The sequence below is a fragment of the Gekko japonicus genome, unplaced genomic scaffold (genome assembly GCF_001447785.1).
Source record: "Gekko japonicus isolate JY-2015 unplaced genomic scaffold, Gekko_japonicus_V1.1 scaffold1167, whole genome shotgun sequence".
NCBI lineage: Eukaryota > Metazoa > Chordata > Lepidosauria > Squamata > Gekkonidae > Gekko > Gekko japonicus.
The window spans coordinates 198,539-213,206 of record NW_015165272.1 but is presented as its reverse complement, the minus strand read 5'-3'; the positions used below and the strand labels follow the sequence as shown (position 1 = coordinate 213,206).

Genomic DNA, 14,668 nt, shown 5'->3' with positions numbered 1-14,668 from the left:
TAAGCCGTACCTAAAAAAAAAAAAAAAAAACCCGATCGCCCGCATGGGAAGAAAACGGCGGGAAAACGAAGCGGTGCATGTGTGAAACGCCGAACCGCTTGTGAATCGGCTCCTTTCCGGTAGGGGCAAGCCGTGTGTGAAACGGCAGCCCCGTACCGGTTCATCTGGAAACGGAAGACTCCCGGTTTGAAACCGGGAGAAAACTGGTAATGTGAAATTCCCCAAGCTTTCTGTTCTTGTTTGATTCATTGGTATGCTCATCTGTCACTTCAGTTGTGAAAAGTTGTAATGTTGTAAAGCTGCAGTGAATCATTCATTGCCTGGCTATATGTAAAGGAAAGGGGAGGAGGGATTGTATAAGCCCAAGGATCCCCTGGCTTGCATATAGTGTAAACTGTCTGGGACTGTTATGTCCTAATTGCTGTAGCAAAGAGTCATAAAAAACATTTTCCTAAGGACAGGTTGGTTGAGGTGCAGAGATGAAAGAGTACCACCTCCCTTCATAGAACAGGATATGATCTGCCAATACCACATTATAATAGGTATGGCCAATGTCAGCAGCACTCCTACAAAGCTATCAGTGGTTTACAGACATTTAAAGAGCCCACTGAGCCAAATTCCCAACCTGAAAGAAGAATGTATTAAGCCAGTAAGAAAAATGGATTAAGGATCACCAAACTGAGTGAGTGGCACCTTCTTGTGGGGGAAATGTCAGTCTAAGTGCCTACAAATGGGCTCACTTGAGGTTGTTTCCTTTTCTGACACAATCTCATGGATCTTTCTTAGATTTGTTACTAGTTCTCTAGAATTTAATTTTATTGTATTATGTTTAAACCCTTTAATTTGTTATATTTATGTGTTGTGAGTCTCCCTGAGGCTGCTTGTGGGGTAGGGTGGGATATAAATCAAATAAAATAAATGCCACCTTCACTCAGAGATTAATTCCATATCATCACAGGGTATGTGTGCATGGAGCTGGAAAACAGGTACACAATGGGTTCACAGTTTTATTCAAGTGCATTTTTCACTTGAGTTTTTACAATGAAGGCACTATATGAAATTGCATTCTCAATTATATCCCCTATTATTTCCATGTGACATAATTTCAGCTAATGTTGTAAGAGTCTGTATTAGGGAGGGGGGAGTTGGTCAAAATCCCCATTCATATGGACAGATTTGTGCTTCAAGCCTTTCCTTTGATATAAGGCATTATTACAATTTTATTAAATTCCCCAATGAAGAAGTATCCAACCACAAACTTACATAAGAAATAGGGGGGAGGTATCACAGATTCCAAAGATTTTGATACACAAAAAAACAATGCATCCCATTCACAATTTAGGCTTACTTCCATGTGCCAAGAATTTATAAAATCTAGCAATTATCATAAAACTGGCATTTGCATTCACAGAAGGAGTGAATCCATCCATCTTACATGACTACTTAGGACATTAGCTTTCTTAAAGGTTCTCATCATAGGTGTATCATAAGATGCAGCACCGTGCCCCCTCAAATGTCCTTTGATGTATTCAGCCTACAAAGTGTAGCAACACAGCAAGGTTAGAACTGCACATCTCCCTCAAGAGAAAGCAAGGCAGAGTGAGAGAGAAGAAGTGGTGTCCTTATTTTGGGGAGTAGAAGGAGGAAGGCCCATTAGAAACCGCCTAAAACTATTCCACATTCAGGAGGAATCAAAAAAGAAAAAGCCTATACTAGTAGATGAAAATGCTGAAACAAAAAAGAACACATTTGGGGGAAGGGGTAAGCATAAAGAAATATCCTATACTTCCACCTACATTGTAGAAATTGTAGAATAAAAATGAGCATTAGCATAGTTAACAATGAACATTCATGAGATAATACATTGGAAAGAAAACATATTATTTATATACAAATCCATTTTTTCCAGTGATTGAGCAATTTTGCTGGGGCAGTTTCACATATAGCTGAATAATGCGCTTTCAATCCACTGGATTTTACTGTGCAAAATGGCAAAATCCACTTGTAAACGATTGCTAAAGTGCATTGAAAGCAGATCATTCAACATGTGTGAAAGAGCCCCTAGGTTTTCTTCTGAAAAACCAACAAGTTTCTCACATATTGTCAGAAACTGAACAAAAAACATTCTCAAGTAGGTCCATGTCTGTGAAAAAAAATCACAAAATGGTTTCAGACTATTAGGGGAAATTACAATGATGATTACATTTTACTACCAAAGGAAGTTAAGCAGAGCTAAAGGTCATTCATATTGTTCATTTTATTACTTTTCTCTGCTCTTAACCTAAGGGCAAACTAGATGATTTGCTGGGAGAGTCATAAATGGATTTCCCAAGTGTTTATTGGCAAGCAGCAGCTGTAGGTCCATCTGTTAGGGTGTGGGGAAGGGCACGGATGGATGAAGTGCCTTGCTGATTCTTTCCTTGCAAAATACCCAGCAAGCTTCCATGGCACAAGAGTGGATTTGAACCCAGGTCTCTCAGATACTCTTAACCCCAACACCACACTGGCTCTCCTAAGTTATTGCTCTTTGACAGCCTTATAATCACATTGCCACACATTCTGGAGACCATTTGTTCATACCTGGCTTGTAAGTCTGGACACCTCCTTAGCAAGTTCAATATCGGGACGTCCAAGCATGCTGACTCCCATACCAGCTTCTCTTCGAGCCTTGGCTTTGTACTGAATCTATGGGGGGGGAATGCAGGTCATTCAAAAAACTTTGTCTTCTTTTGAATGAAGTTAAAATTTAAATCTTGAAATAATTTAAATACATGCTACAGAACTGAGCAGGAACTCTGAAATGTACTCACATCACTGACTAGCTTGGAGACTTGAGAAGCTTTTTTAATGTCTGGTCGGTCTGCCACAGATGTATAATTAAGTTTGGATTTTGCATCTTTTTTGTACTGAATCTAATAAGTAAAAAGAAACATATGGAAAAGTGATTCTTGTAGTGTTCTCTAACTAGAAAAAGACAAGCGTGAGATGGAAACCAATTGTAATTTTACCATGAGGTTTGATATATGAAGTATGGGCTCAGTGTTTACAGGCCATAAGCAAATACTTATCATTAGATAAGAAGATTTGTCCATGGCTTGCAAGGACCCCTGGAAGAGGGTTGGTGTATCTCTTTGACAGAGTATGCAGAGAAGATGGATAGTGCTTCCCCTACCTTCATGAAGCCCTGAGAATGTAGGCTAGGTGAAACATAATTGCTGTTTCCCACGGAGATTAACAAAAGCTGTTCTATGGAACAGTAATGCTGCACTATGGGGCAGAGTGAGGGAAGAGTATTAAGTTCCCACCAACTCCCATTTTACCTTAACAGCCTTTCTAGTTCCAGGTTACTTTCTCCCAAGTTTGCCAATAAGAGCTGCTGTTTAGGATGAGAGAAGGTAAAGCACCCCATGCAGAAAGCCCATTTAGGTGATGTGGTAACAGAGGTAAGGCTACTTGGACAATAATCTTAGCCGGATTTTCATTTGAATATATTATTTCATACACGTTCACATTTGCACCTCAGATTGGAATTCTGAAGCCCAATCAAGTGCAAAACTAAAATAAAGATTGTTTTTAGATTTCAAGTTGATAGTAGGCTTGAAAATAGTGGTGCAACATGTGTCTAAGACTCATCAAACTGCTGGGTAAGTTTTTTTTTACAGATGTGTTTATTAGTTTTTCTTAGTTATATAGTACATTCAAATCCACATGTCAAATACAATTCGAGTCTATTGTCTTATCTTTTCCTCTATCCATTTATACACTCTCGACCATTTCTTTAAATAAACATTTTCATCTTCATCTTTCAATAACATATTTAATTTATCAATTTCTGCTAAATTCATAATTTTATCAATTATCTCTTTCCCCGGGAATATCTTCCGATTTCCATTTTTTTGCAAAAAGAATTCTAGCTGATGTAATTATTAAAATTATCAGACATTTATCAACATATCTCATATCTTCTGGTATTATATTAAGTAAGTAGCATTCTGGTTCTAATTTTATTTCTATATCAGTAATATCTGCTATTTTCTGTATTTTTTGCCAATACATTTGAGTTTTAGAGTAACACCACCACATATGGTAATAAGTGCCGACCTTGATTTTACATTTCCAACATTTGTTATCATTTTTATTATAACATTTCGCTATTTTTTCAGATGTCCAGTGCCATCTATAGAACATCTTAAATATATTTTCCTTATATGTAATAGCTTTCATCATTTTAGATGTTTTCCATATTTTATTCCAAATCTCCATTTCTATATTATGACCTGTATCTCTTATCCACAAAGTCATTACCGGGTTAATCGCTTCTTCTAACATATAATCGTTTAGTTGTAATTTATACAATTTTTGAATAAGTTTATCATTGGAAGATAACCAAATCTTGTCAAGTTCATTTTTATTACTTTCGAAACCTTGGGATTTATCTTTAGCATATCTTGATTTTAATTATAAGTATTGCCAACATGATAATTGTATATGTTGTTGTAACAACTTATCTTCACTTTTCAAATCATTGTTTTCTTCTAAAAGTACTTCATAACCTTCTCTATTGTTTTTAGCAATTAACAAGGGTTTCATGAATGCCTCTAAAGGTGATACCCATTTTGGAATTCTTATATAATATCTTTCTCTTATAGAGTTCCATGTTTTGATCAATGATCCTCTTATTATGTGTTGGTGGAAGTTAGAATGAATTTTGTCTTTTCCATGCCAGATGTGTGCGTGCCACCCCATGCTTAGGTCATGTCCTTCTAATTTTAATGCTGGGTAACTTTTAAAAAGCTATATACTTAAATCTTATATTTTCTAATCCCATTTCATAACATGTGCACATAAAACAGATGACTCTCCGACTTACAGGATGCTTCCAGTATGACCTTTGGTTTTAAATGTGACCTTAGACTTTACAGAAATTGTTCATGTAGGATTTTGAATGGAGTACCTGCTGAAGAAACTTACATTACTCTGGCTTTTTGCAACTTCCATTGCATGCTTTACATCAGGAGGCTCCAGCATGATTGAATAGTTGGACTTGCCTTTCTCCTTCTGAAACTTCTTTTTGTAATTTGTCTGTTTAGAACAGAAAGAATGTCCCTCATTCTCCAATCAAGATATAATTTAGATATGCATTTAGATCAATCATTTGCAGAAAGATGGATGGCAACTTTGTCATACAAAGAAAACTAGTGGATATTTGTGTATATATCTTTTCAGGTTAACTAGCTTTATCTCCTAAGTCATCTTATCTTATCTTTTTCACAGTGCCATCCTATATTGTTATTCCAGTCTAAACAGACTGAAATCAATAGATAGATTCAGGTGGGGTAGCCATGTTGGTCTGAAGCCATATAAAAAGTCTGATTCCAGTGGCACATTTAAGGCCAACAAAGTTTAATTCTGGGTGTAAGTTGTCATGTTATCTTTCACTTGCTTTCACCATGCATCTCCACTGGGTTTTCTTTTTCATTCTGCATTTTGTTTCCTCCACTCAGCATTCAGTTCGTTTTCCATTCACCAGTCTGAAAGTGCGTTTGTGCTGGGGTTTTCCTTGCTTCGCTTCCATATTGAAGGAAAGTCAAAACCATAACGATTTCCTTGGATTCCCCCCCCCCGCCGCCTTGTCCCCACCCATCGTAGGCCACTCCCTAGCCTACATTTATTTTTTCTTCAAATGGCATGAGTTTAGCATATAAGACCATTGCTAGTCTGATGCTGCTTGTAAAAAAAATGACTCCCTGTAGGGTTACCCTCTCCTGCTGCCCAGGTTGAACCAGGTGGCATGAGAAGGCAGCATGAGAAGGCACCATCGGCTCCCTGCACACACAGCAAGCCCAGCTGGGCTGTCCTTTCCCACCGCCCAGTTCCAACTGGGTGGCAGGAGGAAGCAGCACCAAGTTGCACTTGCTGGGAGCCATCAGCCCCCCAAACACAAAGCGAGCCTGGCCGGGCTGTCCTCTCCCATCACCTGATTTCAACTGGGCAGCAGGAGGAGAAGCACTGAGCTGTGCCTGCCAGGAGCCATTGTTTCCCCGTACACACAGGGTGCGTTCAGACGCGGCGTTTCAGCCGGCATAAACTGTACCGGTTGGAACCGGTGCAGTTTATGCCGGCTGAAACGCGATCACACTTACCTCCCTCACAGCAAGTGCAACTTGGTGCTGCTTTTTTTTTAACCTCAGTTTGACCATGCGCATAGGCAGCCATCTACAGAATGGCGATCTTTGCGCATGCTCAAAACACCCCATATTACATTTAAATTTTAAAGGTAAGGACTTACCTTTAAAGTTTAAAGCCCAAACTGGCCTCCCTGAAGTCCCGGACTCCTCTGAACGGTAAACTAAGGGCCTTTTTTTTTTAAAACAAACGCTCAGGGCGAAGCTTTGCCCAAGTGCACATCGCATACTTAAAAAAAAATGGCGGGGGGAAATCGGAAGCCTCAGGCTTCCAAACGGAAGTGGCTGTACAACGTTGGAGAGCGTTCAGCCGGGGGGGGGGTACAGCGATTACAACTGTTGTACTCAGGATACCACCACTTGGGGACCTAGTGGCAGAGTACAACGGTGTAAATGTTTGCTGTGTGAACGCCGGTAAGTATACCGATTGCAGCTGGCACCTATACCATTGTAAATCCCCCGTCTGAACGCACCCAAAGTGAGCCCAGCTGGGCTGCCTTCTCTGCCGCCTGGTTCAAACCAGGTGTCACGTGAAGGCAATTCAGAGGTCGGTGTATTTATTCTGGGCTGCAGAATAAATACACCAGAGAAAAAGAATGGTGCATACTGCAGGCACAGAATCTGTTTGTTGTTTTTGTTGTTCAGTCGCACAGTCAAATTCGACTCTTTGTGACCCCATGGACCAGATCATGCCAGGTCCTCCTGTCTTCCGCCATCCTCTGAAGTTTGCTCAATTTCATGTTCGTTGCATCGGTGACACTGTCTAAAGGCTTGACTGCTCAGATTCTCTGCAGTAAGCTTTGTGTGCATAATAATCCTCTGTTGATCTTAAAGGTGCTACTGGACTCAGACTGAAATTAGTAGAATTATTTTCGCACTAGAGCTGCCTCAATGTTGCGCCGCCGTTTGCCCCAATACTATTGGTCAATTTCACACCCGAAGCTGTGGGGCTGCATTTTGACTCGCGGCCTCGCCCAAATTCCCCCGCAGTTTCGTGATCCTGTTTTTTGAGGATCACAAAACTGCAGAGGAAATAGAGCAAAGCCGCGGGTCAAATGCAGCCCCGCGGCTTCGGGTGTGAGTATCGGGGCAAACGGCGGTGCAACATCGAGGCAGCTCTAGTGCGAAATCAGCCTTAGACTGGAGTAATTCTGCATAGGATTTACACTATTAGTTTGATTGAAAGGGAAGATATACTACCAAACTGGAAACAAATGAGAATAACACCAACAGGAAGGGTTGATCTCTTTAAGAAAATAGTACCAATTAAGAATAAAGTGATCATTAAACCTCTCTCCACGCCATTTTTTTGCAGTTTCTGAAAATATTAAGGCACAAACCATAATCAGCTATTTGAAGTCCCAGTACCTTCTATTTATTTACAATGGGAAAAAAGAACAAAATACTATATTAAACCTCATTTTAGAAAATTGTTACTATTATTACCACTTTTAAATATAATCCATCATTCCCTTGAATAGAAACCTTTATGGTTGTATTACACGGACAAAACAAAAGGATACACTCACAAACAAGGCTGGGGTTTCTGCATATATGAGGGACTTCAGGGACATCATATGTATGCATGCAATATCACCTTGTTAATTAAAAGGGCAACTCATCCCCCCAAAATCCAAAGATGGACTGAGCATGTGCATTGCCCTCAGAGTGTTGAGAGAAGGTGAGAGACAGTTAAATGAAAGAAAAACAAAGGAGATGAGTGAATTGGCCTGCTCAAGCCACTAAGTGCTTATACTAGGGGGAGAAGGGGCCAGTCTGTCAGTGGGTGAGAAAATTTTCCTGTAGTTTATCCCCCTTGTGATTCCTTGCAAGCCTCTGGTTTGTCACTTCCTAATTTGCAAAGCACCTCATAATCAGATGTGCATTCCTAATTGAATTGGTCACAAATCTTCCCCATTTTTTTCAGTGTATAACTGGATTTCTAAAGCCATTTTCTTCAAGTCACATGCTGGGCTTCCATATACACACCTGTCCACCAAAGCCATTAGAAATATGATTAGTTTCCATTATGAGACCAATTATATTGTTATTAATCCCTTCAGTATTGATAAACAAGTAGCAATTAGCATATGGTATAATTGCTAAGGATAAACAATCAGGTACAGAGAATAAATCAAAACAAACACAAAAATCTACTCGACCTGCGAAGTGAATAAACTGGCAGTAGCTTACCTCACTGACATTCTTAGTTACTTCTTTAACGCGAATAGTATCACGTGTCTCAGGCAATGTTGTGAAAGATCCATGTGGAAGGTGCTTCCTTACATGTTCTTTGTATTTGTTCTAATTATGAAGAGTAAAAGTATTTCAACAATCAAACCTCTCAAGAATGAAAACATTTTTAAACCAGAAGATTGTAAAAAAATTTTTTACCTCAGACACCAGAGAGCTAACAGCTTTTGCAAGCAGAATCTGAGGAGTATCTGGAACAGAATGGATAGTTCCTCTTTCTTTGTTATGTTTCTCCTTATATTTTAGCTGGAATGTGGGATGTAAATATATTACTTTTAAGCAACATTCATAAATGTGGATAATTGTTTCAATTTATATTGTTTAGTAACTCTTACTAGAATGAAACCTTAAATAAGAATATTTACAAAAATGAGGCTTAAAGTACTTTTTGTTGCAAATGGTTTGCAACAGGAACACAAAGATACTATGATGCTGTGGCCACACGGGCACAGTAATTCCGCTTTGTTCCCACTTTAATTTAATCAGGAATATTTTTCTTCGGGACGGGCTGATAAGATGCAGCCGGCCCCTCTTTTCCACCACCCGCTCGCCTGAAAATCCTTCCCCTCTCTCCGCCCACCTGCCTGCCTGCCCGCCTGCCTACCAGCCCACCCGGGCGGCCCAGGAGACAGCTTGAGGACTCAGCGGCACTTCCTGAATCTCTCCCAGCAGGGGGAAAGCCTGGAGAAGACCAACGGCCCCAAGATCCCAGCAGGGTCCGCTCCACAGAAGCCCTCCCCCCCACCGCAGCCGCTGCCAAACCCAAGGGCGCACGAAACCGCTGCCTCGTGCTCCCTGCGCCACCACTGCCTCCTCTTCCACCTTCCCTCCCTTCCAAAGCCTGCCGCAGTAGCTGCTATTGTCACCCGGAGCACCTTGCAGAGGACTTTGCTCATCCGCCTGGCTCAGGCAGAAGCCTGGGGGGGGGGATCTCATTGTGGAGGAAACGGTCAGACAGCCCTAATCGCAACCATTGCGATCGATGGCTGTCCAGATAGGCGAAATCGCGCGTTCAAAGCGCAAGTACAAGGAAAACACCTGTTCCAACAGGTGTCAGAAAACGCGGATAAAAAGACCGGAAACCGCGGGACTAAGCCCGCTTCGGTGCGGGAGGCGGGTTTGCCAATATGAACAGGAAACTTTAATGCACGAGGGATCAGCAGCAAAGCCCGCACTAAATGTCCATGTGACCTGAGTGAAAGTGTTATCACTCACTACAGTTTATACATCAATTAATTTTACCTCCAATGTACAGGACTTGTAACTTCATAAAAGGTTATAAAACCACTCACATCACTCGCCAAAATGGCATTCTGTAAAGCCAACACTGTGTTTTTGTCATCTGTTACGGAGATCTTGCATCCTTTAAAGTATTTTAGGTCATACTTGTAGTCATACTGGAAAGAAAAGGACAATAAAGATGATATATGTGTGGCCATTTCCAGCTATGGTATCATTTGCCACTTTAAGAAATAATGCTAGTGAATGCAGTTTTTTCTCATTTCCTTACATCACTCTGTTGCAAAGATGTTTTGGCATTTTGGATGAAGTCAGGTCTGTCCACAGTCCAATGCCAGTGAGCCTTGGCGGCTTCATATTTCTTCTTGTAATCCAGCTATTTAAACAGAAATAGAAACATAGATCACACTCTCTTTTGCAAAGAGCCACTATGGGAATATCTATACTGCAGACCATTACTATTTCCTCTCCCCAAGGAATACTGTTGTATGAGACTTCCTGGAGATTTACAAGAGAAAATTCTCAGCACCTACACAAGACACCGGGGATGTTCCCCAAAAAAGAGTAAAATGCTGTGTTTAAAATAATGCCTCTTTTCAAAGTGTGTCCATGGAGTAACTGCTAGTTCCAGGTTTGGGAACTTGCAGTTTTATTGGGTCTGCCCAACCTTTCCTGAAAGCCTCATTGAACAGATCTGACTAGGATTCTCAGTACACCTGCTTACAATTGCTCTGTAAGTTACATACCTAGTGGCTTGGTCCATCAGAGGCTCAATAAACTTCCTCTTTCTGCCATAAGCCTAAGACAGCAAAGCAGATCACAACTCTCACAAGAGATCAGGTAGCCCTATTGGTCATGCATTGCTTCCAATGCTGTGCTTAAAGACATCTGGGTCTCAAGTGGAGAAGGACCTGCTTCAGGTGGAAGTGGTAGGGATGAGAGGCAGCAGGTGAATGTGCAGAGGTGGGGGCTATGGCTAGAAGAACCAGGTGGGTGGGCAGCCTCAGGTGGCATCTCTCAGTTTCCATGAGTAAAAATGAATGCTTATTTTCCTAAGCGGCACAGGGATCTCTAGGAAAGCTGGGACCTGGGAATCAACAACATCTCTCTTATGTTCTCTGCCTCAAAAGACATAATGGTCAAATGGTCTCTTGCCTGCACTCTCCTGTCCACATAAGAATATGAGAATTAGCATTCAAAATGGCCTGTGTTGAGCAGGTCTTTAGCATCCAGTCTCCTCTGTTTTCCCTGGAAGGCAAAAGAGAGAACTAAAATTGAACTCACATTGCTGTTGACTTTGTAGGCCTGTTTGGCAGCCTTTATGTGGACAGAATCTGGTACCACATTGCAGTGGGACTTATTTTGCTGATAAAGTTCTTTGTATTTCAGCTGTTGGAAGAACAAAAGATCAATGTTTTTCATCTACATAAGGACTGCAACAACAAAGTTAAACAGAAATCAACCAGCAACAGACAACTGTGTTGTAGGAAACGGTGGAAACCCAGCTGCTGCTTGCATACATCAATGTATTCAGGAGGAGTGTTAGATGGACCATGGCCAGTGAACATGGCCCCTGATTATAGTTTTTTTGCAGTCCAATATCAATGTATGGATTTCTTTCAAAGATTCAGAGTGATCCAATGTCTAGAAACATCAGAATAAACTGTATTAATTTATAGGTAAAGGTAAAGGTTCCCTTGCTCGAAAGCCAGTCGAATCCGACTCTAGGGTTGCGGTGCTCATCTCCGTTTCAAAGCCGAAGAGCCAGCGCTGTCCGAAGACGTTTCCGTGGTCATGTGGCCGGCATGACTAAACACCAATGCGCACGGAACGCTGTTACCTTCCCACCGAAGTGGTCCCTATTTATCTACTTGCAATTTCTTGCTTTCGAACTGCTAGGTTGGCAGGAGCTGGAACTAGAGACAGGAGCTCACCCTGTCTTGCGGCACCCGGGTCTTGAACCGCTGAACTACTGACCTTCCACTGCCTGCAGTTCAGCGTCTTAACCACTTGAGCCACCGCAGCTCCACATGTGTCATCCTAAACAGATATGTACCCTTCTGGATCCATTGAAGTCAATGGCCTTAGAAGGGTTAAATCTGCTTAGGATGGCCTTACTAGTATACTTGGATGTAGGATGTATTTGATTATTATGTTACATCATACTGAACTTCAGATGATTCATACACATGATGCCTCTAGTTATATGTGAGCTTCCCCCTTCAATTGGAAACAAACCTATTCAAATTAATTTTCTCTTAATTAAAAAGCTGGACCATAAATATTATTTCAGAGTGAAATCCTTGTTGCATTTCCAGCAATGTCAAGTTACCTCCCAACTTTCTATGGCCTACCAGAATTTCCCTTTCCCAAACTTATCCTGGCAAGAGAAGGGGTAAGACTAATAGCATGGAGGGAGTGTTAAGCTTGAAGGCCTCAGCTATTCCTCTGCTAACACAGGAACTACAGGAGATGTAATAATACGTACTTCCCAATTCAATAGATTTTAAAAAAAAAATTACTAGCAGGAGGAAGAGAAAATAGATGTTCTATTTATACAACAGCATTTAGCCAACATGGAACTATATTCTGAAGCTCTAGTTTCAGAACTGTTTTGCAGCAAATATCAACAGCATTTATAAACAGTACACTACCTGTTGAATTTAAAATGAGATTTATCGAGTTGATGATAAAGCTGGCTCTTATGGAAACAATCTAAACCTGATTCAGAAATATATAGTAACACAAAATAAAAGATAAAAAGGTATATTACAGATGTTATTGTATACAGCATAAAAGGCAAGGTCTACTCACATCACTTATTCTATCCTTGACCTTGCGTACATGGAGCAACATGGGAGTGTCATGGATTGTGGTATATCCTTTTGCTCTGGCCTTGACATGGTCCATCTTATAAATGATCTGTCAGAAAGAAAGCACCAGATCACCATCTCTAGTAATTATGAGAAACATTTTCCTTTGAAAAAGGAAATCAAACTGAAACTGTAAACAGACACGTTTATTATCTATAAAAAGCCTTAATAAACTTCGATAGGGCAAACTATGTACCTTCCCCAATGCTTATTCAGCTGGTATCAGGTAATAATAGCAGCTATAGAAGACAGCCAAGGCTCTGTCATCTTTCCCCCCATTCCACTTCAGTGTTTGTCTTGCTCCAAGAGAAATTAGCTTTGGCACCTGAAGAGACCTGTTAGGAGCTAGTTTTGCGAGCAACTGAAATGGCGTGCCCAGGGGTCATTTCCTGCAGGAGCACACAAGAGCGGAGCTCCGGCAGTAAAGCCCAGGGGGCGGGCACCTGCAACAAGCCCCGCCCCATGCTCCCAGCAGCTCTCAGTCAGAGCAAGAAACAGACAGGTAAGCTGCAGAGCCCCCCCCGGCCCCCGGTCCAAAACAGTTCAGTGGCACCTTTAAGACCAAGTTTTATTCAGGTACAAGCTCTCCCTCCTCTGTGAGGACAGATCTGCACGTTCCCCCCCCCAATAGCTAGGAATCCAAAACAGTCCAGTGGAGCCTGAGCGGTGGGTGTTGCCTTCTGACACACTTCCGGTGATGTCAGGGGGTGTGGCATATGCAAATGAGTTATGCTAATGAGCTCCTGCACCTCTCTTTCTACGAAATGACCCCTGGGCGTGCCTATCATCTAACCCAAAAGTGTGACACTGGTGATTTGTGAGCATGCTCGAGGCTGGGCTATAAAGCCATGGCCACTGCTAGATGCTCCACTATCAGCAGTAGCAGGAGAGGAACAGAATGAGAAATGATGGTTCTTCTTTGCTCCTGATGGCTGGTTCTTGAGTGGAGACATCAAGACAAGAGAGCCACCTGCCATGTTATTGGAAATTTTGAGTGATGGTGAGTGATAATGCCATCTGTGGGGGAAAGGAAGCGGAACTGGATCTAGGTGAGAAATGGACCAGTATGCTCACAAGTTATTTCCCCCCTTCCTCCCTTTTGTGTGAGTTTTCATCTATGCTGTTGTTTCATCTGCTGATTTTATTTTATGCTATCCTAGGGATTTTATGCAGCCACTGTTTTAATTAGCACTTTAATTGTGTTAATTTTGTTTTTATTACTATTGTAAGCTGGTTTGGATGGAGGCATATGATTTTCTTTTATATAATAAAAAAGGAGTGTTATGCCAAGGCTGGGGACACCTGAGTCCAAGTCCCCACTCCACCATGAACTCATTGGATGTCCTCAGGTGAACCAATCTCTCTCAGCCTAATCTACGAGGAGGGGAATCCATTTGTGCTGCCCTGAGCTTCTTGGAGAAATGTTGCCTTTAAAAATCTAAGACGCAAGTAAATAGTACGTGTGGAGGTATCCCATGCCCCACCCAGTCACACTGAAGGAACATAATGATTACTTGGTTCCACTGATTTGCCTAGGGATTCTCATCTAACTAGTCAGTAGAGAACCTCATTTATTTTTCCTGTTCTAGATGATTAGTACAATGGCATCTGACCAAGCTGGTATTATTTGTTGCTCCTATTTGAACTTTTCTTCACACATACACTTGACCCTGAAAATCCTGACTGCCCCTCTGAGATTAGTGCAGAAAGACACTTAATGCCATCTCTTTTACAGTTTCCATACATACCTCACTGATTTGCTTGTTGACTTTCGTTGTCCTCAGATGCTCTGGAGTATCCACAATGCTTGTAAACTTGTCCTTCTGCTTTTCATATAACCTTTTGTACTTGTACTATTGATGGAAAAATACATAACAGTTACTGGCATGAAACACAACACAAACACACAAAACACAAAAGTGATGATAAATTATAAATTTTCCAGCTCCTCTCAAACCAAGGGGCTTGCCTATATGAATATGCACATTGTGTGATACATTTTAGAAGGTGCCCATAAGGCCTATGGAAATTAATGAGGTTGTATGAGCTGATGCGTTTGAGGAACAGCTTATTGAGTTGTGTATTCTTTGGTTTTATAATACCTTTAATTAGGATTCT

General features: G+C 41.3%; 1 protein-coding gene across 1 annotated transcript in view; it reads right to left on the bottom strand.

Annotated features, from left to right (window-relative positions):
• Positions 1–14,668, bottom strand: part of NEB (nebulin) — a 242,927-nt gene that overhangs the window by 52,372 nt on the left and 175,887 nt on the right. Inside the window, exons 116-125 of the mRNA XM_015410229.1 lie at positions 14,299–14,403; positions 12,492–12,599; positions 10,962–11,066; positions 9,949–10,053; positions 9,731–9,835; positions 8,580–8,684; positions 8,379–8,489; positions 4,972–5,082; positions 2,811–2,912; positions 2,581–2,685 (exon numbers count right to left, since the gene is read on the bottom strand). Coding sequence (XP_015265715.1) covers positions 2,581–2,685; positions 2,811–2,912; positions 4,972–5,082; positions 8,379–8,489; positions 8,580–8,684; positions 9,731–9,835; positions 9,949–10,053; positions 10,962–11,066; positions 12,492–12,599; positions 14,299–14,403 — 1,062 coding nt within the window. The remainder of the gene's footprint in view (positions 1–2,580; positions 2,686–2,810; positions 2,913–4,971; positions 5,083–8,378; positions 8,490–8,579; positions 8,685–9,730; positions 9,836–9,948; positions 10,054–10,961; positions 11,067–12,491; positions 12,600–14,298; positions 14,404–14,668) is intronic.